We start from the raw sequence: 11,087 nt of genomic DNA, 5'->3' as shown, positions 1-11,087 counted from the left end.
TCATCAGCATGACTTCATGAAGATAGTCCATAAAACCCGAATGTCTGTGTGTGACTTTTATTTTGTTACCAGGGCTCAAACTCATGACCTCATGCTTGCCAGGCACATGCTTATCCCAACTAAGCTAAATCCCTAGCCCTGTGTGTGTTCTTCTAGAGAAAATAATTGATGGGCCATTGATCTGAGTGGGAAGTAACTGTCATAATGATAGTGTTGTCTTGCAAGAGGACGTGGAATAGGTGAACCAAGAAAACAAAGTGGAACAGAGAAACTTCTGCCTACTGGAATTGTCTTAAACAGGTTTGATGTCAGGTGCTGTCATTATCCAAGAATGTCAGACCCCATGGTTCAGTCTTTGAGCACAGATCTTTATTAGACATTTTTCAATGGGAGTTCAAATTCTTTCCTCTTGAGCTGTTTTTTTTTTTTTTATTGCTTCTTGTCCTTAAGCTTCTAGCTTCATTTGAGCACTCAGTGGTCCCCACTTTTAAGTACTTATACAACCCATTATAGAGACATTACTCTCTGAATATACAAGAAAATTTAAAAAATCTTTCTTAAGGACTGTAAGAAAAGAAACTATTACATACATGTGCATACATATGCTTCACTGAATTACACTGAATAACAGCATTTAACCCAGGAGAGAATGTAGTAAGGTTGTGTTATACAGGTCACTACCTTAATAAAGGTGAAGTGGTTACAGATGTTCCTTGAGGTACAGAGTGTAAATATTTCAGTAGTCAGTTTTGATTGGTTTTATTCTGTTTTGTTTTTGGTGTGATCTTGCTATAGCTGATGAAATGGGCAACTATTGTGAAGATAACAAGATGTACTATGGTAGCTATTGTTTTATTCCTACTGTCCTACTTTGAAGTTCTGTACCAATTTTGTTGCTTTGTTTTGATTGGTTTTGTTGTGTTCTATTTCGTGGGATTTATGATCTTTAAAATTTAAAAAAATTCAGCAACCAAAAGAGTACAAATTATATAAACATGCATTTAATGTACCAGGTCTAGTGAACACAACAGCGATACACTTGCTACATACACATACTTATGCTTATATTGACCCATAGAAGAGTAGAAAAATCTTAAACAGTGAGCCCATCTCACAATAAAATATCACATATAATTTACTAAATGGAGTAGAGAAGCATATTTATTGTTTATATCTTGTATCTGGTGGCTGATCGAACAGTGCTAACTGCTGCTGCCCCACAGAAAGTGAGTATTCCTATATTAAACAGGTGTATGCTTGGGGCACTGAAATATGTCTGCGACATTGTGGGAAAGATGCTTATAAGAAGCACTACACTGAACAGAATGACTACTCAGTGTTCTTGATATTTTGAACCCTGACTTCAGTATTGGTTCAACTACTTACATTACCACTTATGATGTTGAAATGTCCCCTCTCCCCTCCAGCCTCTTGGACAGTCTTTTCAGTTTGTGGTGATGTGCCCTATGTGGAATGAGATGATGTTCTAATTTGCACTTCTGTATTTGGTAAAAATGTTCAATAGCTTTTTAGGTAGTTATGGGAAATTAGTATTTATTCTGAGAAGTAGCCATTTCACTGTTTTTTTCTTTTTTTGATGTTAGATCCCCAAGAGTTCTAGGCAAGATTTTTCCCATTCCATAGGTTATTCTTCATTTTAGTATTGCCCTCATTTTTGTGCAGACATTTTAAAATGTTATACAATCTTTTTCATTTGCTGTGTTATTCTATCTTACTTGCTACACAAAGCACGAGCAACAGCATTGAGAAAACATTTTTTAATATCTGCATCCAGAACTTGAAATTCCTGGCTCATTTATTTTATGTTCTACTTTAACAAGACATATACGTGACAGCTGCACAAATATTACCAAAGTATGTTTCCCGAACAACCAAATCATAGTGATTTGCAATAGTGATCTTTTCATTGTATCCTGTGTTTATATTCTGGACCTCAACTTGTTTCTTTCCTTAAACTTCACATGCAGTCACAGAGACAACTGCTTCATAGTTTGCTGAGGCATCTAGGTAAGTTCCCCCAAAGTAAACTTCAAAACCTTGATCACCCTGTCTCAACTTCTGCTGATGCTGGAACTAAAGGTCACATTTGACTTAGACCTATACACACTGATCAACACAGTCCAATTATTTAACTACAGGATATTTTTGAAAATAAAATAGTATAACAGGAGCTATAAAAAACCCACAATTTTATCAAATGTATTCAATATAAGAAGCAACTGGTTTAAATGACAGAACATAAAACAAATGTGCTTCTCAAGTGAAGCTTGGGGTTGTTAGAAGGCAAAGTGGGAAAAGAACTACTGATACAGAATAGTTACCATTAAAATAATTTTGATACTGCAAAGTAAACCTAGGACTACTAAAGCACCAGGCTAGGTCTGCCAAACTTGAAGATATATTTTAATATAAGACCCAGCCTCAACTTTTTCTTTATCCACTTAAGTCTTCTGAGTTGTTAGGATTACAAACACAAACCAGCAGGACCAGCACGACTCACCTTCATGGTAAAATGAGAAAGTCACTGTACTCAGGGTAAATGTCTTGTTGTTTGAATGTCCTACTAATAGCTGGAACATTAATAAACACTACTAAGCAGAAATATGCAGCTAGGAAGTTAGCCATATGTTGTAGGGTGTAAAGATTGACACTGTACAGTGTGTGTGTGTGCGCTTTGTAGCAGGAATTAAACTCATACCTTGCACTTGCCAGGCAGCGACTTTTGCTGCTAAGCTGAACCCCGGATGAATACAGTCTCTTTGGTTCCATGAATTATATCAGATATTTCAGATACAAAATACATAATTTTAGGTGATATTAACCAACTGATGTGCAATTTATGTATCTAAGGATAATTATGAATAGGACAAGCTATACTCACTGGATTAAGGATACTTAATGCAGTGCTCATGTATGTTTTCATTATACCATAGGTGTGTAACAAAATAATGTCATCACAATGTAAGTAAGCTTTTGTATTCAAGACTACTATATTAAATATGTCACAAATTGTAGCTCTGTTAAAAAGAGTAAAACTTACAGTCTGATGAGACCAATTGGGATGTATGCACACACTTTGGCTTACTGAATTTTTATTTCTATTTTTGAAGGGGTAAATGCTGTTTACTCAGAGCTGACTATTGAGAGTATCAGCCTCCCTCAGGTGCATATTATCAAGGACAAGGCAGGATATATATTTTTTAAGGCAATTGGCACATACTGCAAACATAAGGCAGTGGTCCTTATAAACAATGAGGAATGTCATTGTACATATTTGTCTCAAATATTGATAAAAGAAAAAACAATCTGAATTATAACTTAATAAATTCCCTTTTACAAAAGTGATTATCACCTCACATGAGTAAGGTGTTCCTGCACACTGTTAGTTCAGAGTATTAGGTAAAAACAATAAGGATTACCAAAGACACAGTGAGACCACAGCATCAGGGGACAGAATAAAGGCATTTGCCTCATACAGTCAATAGCAACCATGCTCCCCAAAACAACTCCATAGCTGACATAAGTTCCTTTCAAACTCTGGTTACTGATAAATGATACCACCATTTACTTTTGGGAGATATCACTATAACTCATTATACGCTTTTGGAGAGAAGTTATGGTTCTGCTGATCAGGGGGAGTCAGAAATTCACAGCAGTTTATTTTTGGTATATGTGGTGGAAAACTTAACACCAGGTTAAATTCATTGGAATATAAACATCACAGCAAAAATTTAGATAGCAAGAGAACAAAAATGATTTTAAAGGATGATATTGGCTTTCATAAGGAAATCATTCAACATTCTGTACATGATATAATATACAATGATGTTAGTATATAAGTAGGTAACCTGTCACAACAGAGAAGTATAATATTTGCTAATTGACAATTTTGTGTGAAAAACAACTGAACTTTGTCAAAAACACATGTTCACAAGCCTCTAAAAACATATATTTTAATATGAAATGTAACATCAAACTCAGAATTGTTTATTTTTTTTATACCAAACATAGAGTGTATGTACCAAAATTTTAAAACACAGTAGTCATAGGGGCTGGGGATTTAGCTCAGTGGCATAAGCTCCTGCCTTGCAAGCAGGCAGTTGTGAGTTCGATCCCCAGTACAGATAAAAAACAACAAACAAACAAACAAACAAAAAAAAAAAACACATAGTAGTCATATCCCAACAATTAACAGAAAACAATAATAACTAAGTAGTTTTAGTGCAGTATATATATGTTTTAAAGACAGAACACCAACTATGTAGACACTAACTGTACCTAAAGTGAAAGGCACATTTTAGTTCACCATGTTTCAATATGCATTAAGCAGAGACACTCAAAAATACAAAATTATGTTAGTTTGGTATTTTTGCATCAAACTCTACAGATACATAATCTAGGTATATATGGTGATTTACTGAGAACCACACAAATCTATGTTCTTTGGGATTAGTATTTTCTGGAAAGTTAGTAAATAATAATTGACATCAAATTTTTCTATTAATTATTTCTTCAGGTCTCTACTACGTGAGAAATTTTTAAAGAATTTTCAAAACAGGTTTAGATATACACACTTTCTTCCCAGTGAGGCTTCCTTCATTTATTTAACAATGTATGCTGACTGGCATCTTTCCCATATTGCTTATCTATATAGGATTTCTGCACAGTAAGTTCCTTTATGTATGTGACAATCATCATGTGTGCTGAAGGTATTCCCACACTGCTTACATACATCAAACCACACCATTTGCTGTTTCATGTACTTTACATTCACCGTGCCTGCTGAACATTCCAGCACAGCTTACACACGTCACCTCCCCAGTGTGAATTTTGCCATGTATTTAACAAGATCTGCATATAGTGAAAGCTTTGCCAAAATGTTTACATAGTTTCTTCCCTGTATGAGTTCTTTCACATACTTTATGTTGACTATACCTGGTGAAAGCCTTTCCACATGGCTCACATACATAAGCTTTTTTCCTAGTGTGAAAACTTTCATTTATTTGAAATCCTCATGTCATGATTGTTTTCCCATATTACTTACATACATAGATTTTCCACCCATGGAAGTTGATTTATGTATGTTACATTCACTGTGCCTGGTGAAAATTTTTCTACATTGCTTACATATACAGGAATAACACCTATGTGAACTCTTTCATGAATTTTACATTGAGTATGCCTACTGAAAGCTTTCCCACATTGTTTACATACATAGGGCTTCACCCCAGTGTGAAGTCTTTCATGTATTTGACAATATCCTTGTGTGGAAAAAGCTTTCCCACATTGCTTACATACATAGGGTTTCTCCCCAGTATGAAGTCTTTCATGTATCTGAGAAGATCCCTTTGTGGTGAAAGCTTTCCCACACTGCTTACACACATAGGGCTTCTCACCAGTGTGAACTCTTTCATGTGCTTGACAATGATATTTTGTGATAAAAGCTTTCCCACATTGCTTACATACATATGGCTTTTCCCCAGTATGAATTCTTTCATGCATTTGACAATATGCACGTGTGCTGAAAGCTTTTTCACAATGCTTACATACATATGGTTTTTCCCCAGTGTGAATTCTTTCATGTATTTGACAAGATCCACGTGTGGTAAAATCTTTGCCACAATGCTTACATACAAAGGGTTTCTCTCCAGAGTGAATTCTTTCATGTTGTTGACAATTTCCACGTGTGGTAAAAGCTTTGCCACATTGCTTACATACATAAGGTTTCTCCCCAGTATGAAATCGTTCATGTTGTTGACAAGATCTCTGTGTAGTAAAAGCTTTCCCACACTGCTGACATACATATGGTTTCTCCACTGTGTGTGTTCCTTCACCCGCGATACATTTACTGTAACTCATAAAATCTTCCCCACACTGCTTACGTACACAGGATTTCTCCCGAGTGTGAGTTCTTTCATGTCTTCGACACTCAGTGTTTGTGCTGAAAGCTTTCCCACATTGCTGACAAACATATGGTTTCTCCCCAGTGTGACGTCTTTCATGTATTTTACATTCACTGTGCCTACTGAAAGCTTTCCCACATTGCTGACACACATAGGGTTTCTCCACTGTGTGTGTTCTTTCATGTGTTTTATATTCACTGTAACTCATAAAAGCTTGCCCACACTGCTTACATACATAGGATTTTTGACTGTGAGTTCTTTCATGTCTTCGACAATCAGTGTTTGTGCTGAAACCTTTTCCACATTGTTTACATACATATGGTTTCTCCCCAGTGTGACGTCTTTCATGATTTCGACAAGAATAGCAAGTGGAGAAAGCTTTCCCACAGTGCTTACATACATACGGTTTCTCTCCAGTGTGAATTCTTTCATGTATTTGACAAGATCCCTGTGTGGAGAAAGCCTTCCCACAGTGCTTACATACATAATGTTTCTCCCCAGTGTGAATTCTTTCATGTCTCTGACGAGACCTGTTTGAAGTGAAAGCTTTCCCACACTGCATACAAATATATTTCTCCCCTGTGTGATTTCTTTCATGTATTTTACATTCACCGTACCTGCTGAAACCTTTCCCACAGTGCTTACATACACAGAGCTTCTCCCCAGTGTGAATTCTTTTATGTCTTTCACAATCACTGGGCCACCTAAAAGCTTTTCCACATTGCTTACATATAAAGGGTTTCACCCCTGTGTGTGTCCTCTCATGTCTTTGACAATCAGCATGTGTCCTGAAAGGTTTCCCACAATGACTACATAAATAGTGTCTCTCATCTGTGTGAAGTTTCTCATGTATCTGACAATTTCCATGTGTAGTGAAAGCTTTCCCACATTGCTTACATACATAAGGTTTCTTTCCGGTGTGAATTCTTTCATGTACTTGACAATTTCCACATGTGTTGAAACCTTTCCCACACTGCTTACATACATATGGTTTCTCCACGGTGTGGATCCTATCATGTTTCTGACAAGATGTGTATGTAGTGAACGGTTTCCCACATTGCTTACATACATAGGATTTCTCCACTGTGTGAATTCTTTCATGTGTTTTACACATACTATACCTTCTGAAGGATTTCCCACATTGCTTACATGCATAGCATTTCTCCCCAGAGTGAGTTCTTTGATGCCTTACACAATTACACTGCCACTTGAAAGCTTTCCCACTTTGCTTACATACATAGGCCTCCCCTCCAGTGTGATTTCTTTCATGGCTCTGAGCATCATTGTGTGTATCTGTTTCTTTTGCATCCTCTTTAGCATCTGGAGTAGAAAGGAATATTTCTTTATATTGATTCCAAGATGTATGTTGACAGCATTTCTCTAAATCTTCATTTCTGTAAAGAAAAAACATTGCAATAAAATGGGTTTCCACATTACTGTTTTACCAGAAAAAGTTCTGTTTTGATGCTTCCTACAAAATTTAGACAATGAAATAACTAATTATCTTGCCGGACACATTCAAAACAGCCATTCTCAAGAGTGATATTCATTTGGCAATTTAAAAGTTGCTATATTTTGAAACACAAAATGTTTAACTTCATTTGGGCTTATGGGTACAGATGTGTTTACCACATTTTGATCATTTTGATACCATTTTCCCCAACACTCTCTCCCCCCTCTCCTTACCCTGTTTGTGTCTCCCATCTATAAAAAGTCAGTCTTTTCCTTTGCTATCAACTCTCCTTTATTTTAGTCTAACTTAAAATTTTTGTTTTCTCCTATAAGAGAAACTATATGACATTTTACATTTTATTTATTTCACTTGACATTATGGCATGAAGATTCACCTGTTACTTTTGGCAAATGACATGGCAACAGATCTTTTGGACTAACTTTATTGCACCATTTTCCTGTCCAGTGCAGGGATTGAAACTCAGGTCTTGGCACAAAATCTCTAGCTTTTTACTTCTTACTTTGAGAGATTTTTTATTGATGATTAAATTGTTCAGGCAGACCTTTAACTTGCCATTCTGAAGATTCTGCTTGTCAGAATACTGAGTTTACAGGAACGCACTATCACAGTGAGCCAAACAATAATTTTCCTTATCCATACATCCAGCAAAAGATATTTAAGCTGATTTAAGGACTTACCAATTATAACTTGATGTGCATTGAGTATGGGTATGCAGGTATGTGAATAACATGAGGATTTTAACTCTTTTGAGACTATACCAAGCAGAAGTATGTTTGGACCAACTTTTAGAGACATTTGCGTGCCAATTATCATAGTAACTATACTTAGCATTCTACCAGAAATGTTGGAGGCTACCTTCTAAGAATGTTAAATCAGAATAGACTCAATTTTCTAGAGAATGTCTTCAAAAATATATTGAAACTCTAGAATTCATTTGTACTTTGAATACCACCACAAGGTTAGCAATTTTTATACACTGAATATGTTACATTCATCATTCATATGTATAATATACTACAGGTGGATTCCTATCAAAACTCAAAGTTTGGGACTGGGGATTTAGCTCAGCGGCATAAGAACCTGCCTTGCAAGCAGGCAGTCGTGAGTTTGATGCCTGGTACCAATTTAAAAAAAAAACCTCAAAGTTTATTATTTTCATATATATCTACATATAATACTCAAATGCAATTTGAAACATTTAATTGATTGAATTCTCAGATTATACATACTCAACCTGTATACCTCTTTGGAGAATATTTGTTACATTAAATTGAACTTCACTTCATTTCCTTGGATGTCATGTTTCTGCTCATGCACTGAATCTTGAGCAATATTCTTTTTCCTTGTGAGTGAAAATTACCTTAAACATCTCCAATAATTTTTGTATTTTTTTCCAATTTCCTGGTTGTCCCCAGCTATTCCTGAATTGCAGACATAGAAACATAAGAATTCATTATGATACGTAAAAATTAATAGGTTTCTACTAGATTTATGATAAAAAATAACCAGGTCTGGTTATTCTTCAAATTGTTTTAACATTTTTTCAATGAAATATAATTTACAAGCAACAAAGAATGCTCTCTGACTGTATAACTGAGAAAGAGATGTCACCCTTACCTATAGCAGCCATGTTCCTAAAGGTTTCCCCCATCACATCTCTGTAGAGCTCCTTTTGGGATGGATTCAGCAAAGCCCACTCCTCACTGGTAAAGTTCACAGCCACATCCTCAAAGGTCACTGCCTGCTTAAAGATCAGACATATATTTCTCAAAGGAAGATTGAGAGCCATAGCGTAGGCTATTTTATATCCTGTCATAATACACTGAATTGAGAGCCAAGTCTGGTGTACATATGTGCAATCCCAGCACTCAGTAGAAGGGATTGTCATGAGTTTTCAGTGAGTTCAAGGTCACCTGACTTACAGTCTAAGAACCTATCTCAATAAATCAAAACAAAACAACAAAACAGTTGAGTGGAATAAAGTCTTAATTCCAAAACTTGATCATCAATTACATGTGAATGCCCAGTTTTTTAGAAAGCAATTTTGACACTAGATGGTACCTCATTGTTAATGTAACAACAGAATAGAAACACTAGTTCTTTTTCTGGGTCACTGAAAAAGTAACCATGCACTATTTATAAAGCAGATCACACAGTGAGAACCTAAAAAATCACCATCCAGAAAGCTCAGGGGCAGATGAATATCCAATGAATCACTTTGATAAATTCTAGAAATATCTCTTTTCAAATCTTATTATTTATAGCATTGAGTCCTTTTTTTCTGATATACTTAAGCAGCATTTTGAAACTTGAATTTGGTTTCACAGAAAAAAATTATTAAACATCAAATATGGTACATACATGATAAATAAAATGTTAACAGAAAAACAAGTTTATTGCAACAAGTCTATGAACAATGAAATCAGGCAAAAGGCTACAAACTATCTTATAGACACCAAGTGATCACTTCTCACTCAGATGTAAGAGATTCTATGGCAGTGTGAATGGAATATGAATAAAATGTATTATACATATTGAAAACCCACATATCACAAAGTTGGCAGAAAAAGAACATTTCAAGCAGGTGTGGTAGTACATGCTTGCAATCCCAACATTTGGGAGGTTGATACAGACCAAATGCCTTGAGTTTAAGGACAGCCTCAAGTTATATAACTATCTGAAATGCAAAGAGAGACTCTGACTCAGACACCCACAAAGTGAAACCTCAAAAAAAAATCACTTCATAAGACAAATTTGATTTTAAAAATTTGTACCTGTAAAACATAATAAAACTCTAACAACATTCAATACCTTCTAAGGAAGAATGTTGATGCCTTCCATAATATACACGAAACATTCAAATTCCACCTTTCAGGAGACAGTCATCAGATAAAACCACAAACAGATCTCAAGAATGGAACACAGACATCAGTAAGTTGACAGGTATGTGAAACACTGATTGTTACTACAGCTGATGTACATCTCTGGATGAAATTGCAATCTGTTTCATATATGTTCAGGGAGAACATATATGTGGGAACTTGGGTTGTACTGTCTTGTAGTCTACCTGCAATAATTATACCTTGAAATGGGAAAGATAAAACTTTTAATGCCTTGAATTCATACTGAAATAACTAGCTGAGGAAACAGGATGCATTCTTCCTATGAGCCAACAGTAACTGGGGCCAGGAGGAGAAACAGGAAGCACCCTTCCTGTGAGGCATGTGGTGCATGGGCTGGGAGGTAAGAGAAGAGTCCCTTCCCTATGGGCAATGAGGTGATTCAGAGCAACACAGACTGATTGACAGTAACTGACATACAAAAAGCAACTGAATACTTACACTGTTTGACTGACTTTGCAGGCTTAAAGCTGGCAGTCTGCACATCTATTTAGAGGATAACAATGTGCAACAGGAACTGTGGGAGATTTTCTTCTGGCTTGTTTTTTAAATCAAATATTGGTCTCATTTTTTCTTGCTCCATTTTATTATTTTTGTTTTATTCAATGTTTCATTTTAATTGGTTTTATTCTGTTCTGTTTTGTTTGATTTTACTATGTCTGATGGTATGGGCAGCAATTTTGAAGGTAACAAGAGGCATTATGGTAGCAATGGTTGATTTCCTATTAGCTTGTTTTGAAGTGCTGTATCACTTTCACTGTTTTACTTTGTTTAGTTTCATTCTCTTTA

At 35.7% G+C, this 11,087-nt stretch overlaps 1 protein-coding gene across 5 annotated transcripts in view; it reads right to left on the bottom strand.

Moving 5' to 3' along the window:
- Positions 1–347: 347 nt before the first annotated feature.
- Positions 348–11,087, bottom strand: part of LOC101789007 (zinc finger protein 709-like) — a 33,254-nt gene continuing 22,514 nt past the window's right edge. For 2 of the 5 annotated variants that reach the window (XM_063233803.1, XM_063233805.1), the window contains exons 2-4: positions 9,016–9,142; positions 8,759–8,819; positions 348–7,318 (exon numbers count right to left, since the gene is read on the bottom strand). In XM_063233803.1, coding sequence (XP_063089873.1) covers positions 5,062–7,318; positions 8,759–8,819; positions 9,016–9,142 — 2,445 coding nt within the window. In that variant the 3' untranslated portion in view covers positions 348–5,061. Of the gene's footprint in view, positions 7,319–8,758; positions 8,820–9,015; positions 9,143–10,739; positions 11,083–11,087 lie in introns of all 5 variants that reach the window. The other 3 variants (XM_063233804.1, XM_063233806.1, XM_063233807.1) reach the window with 2 other exon arrangements.

The sequence above is a fragment of the Cavia porcellus genome, unplaced genomic scaffold, assembly GCF_034190915.1.
Source record: "Cavia porcellus strain 051 isolate PalLab524CR breed Dunkin Hartley unplaced genomic scaffold, mCavPor4.1 scaffold_23, whole genome shotgun sequence".
Taxonomy (NCBI): Eukaryota; Metazoa; Chordata; class Mammalia; order Rodentia; family Caviidae; genus Cavia; species Cavia porcellus.
This window is presented reverse-complemented; position numbering and strand designations above follow the sequence as displayed.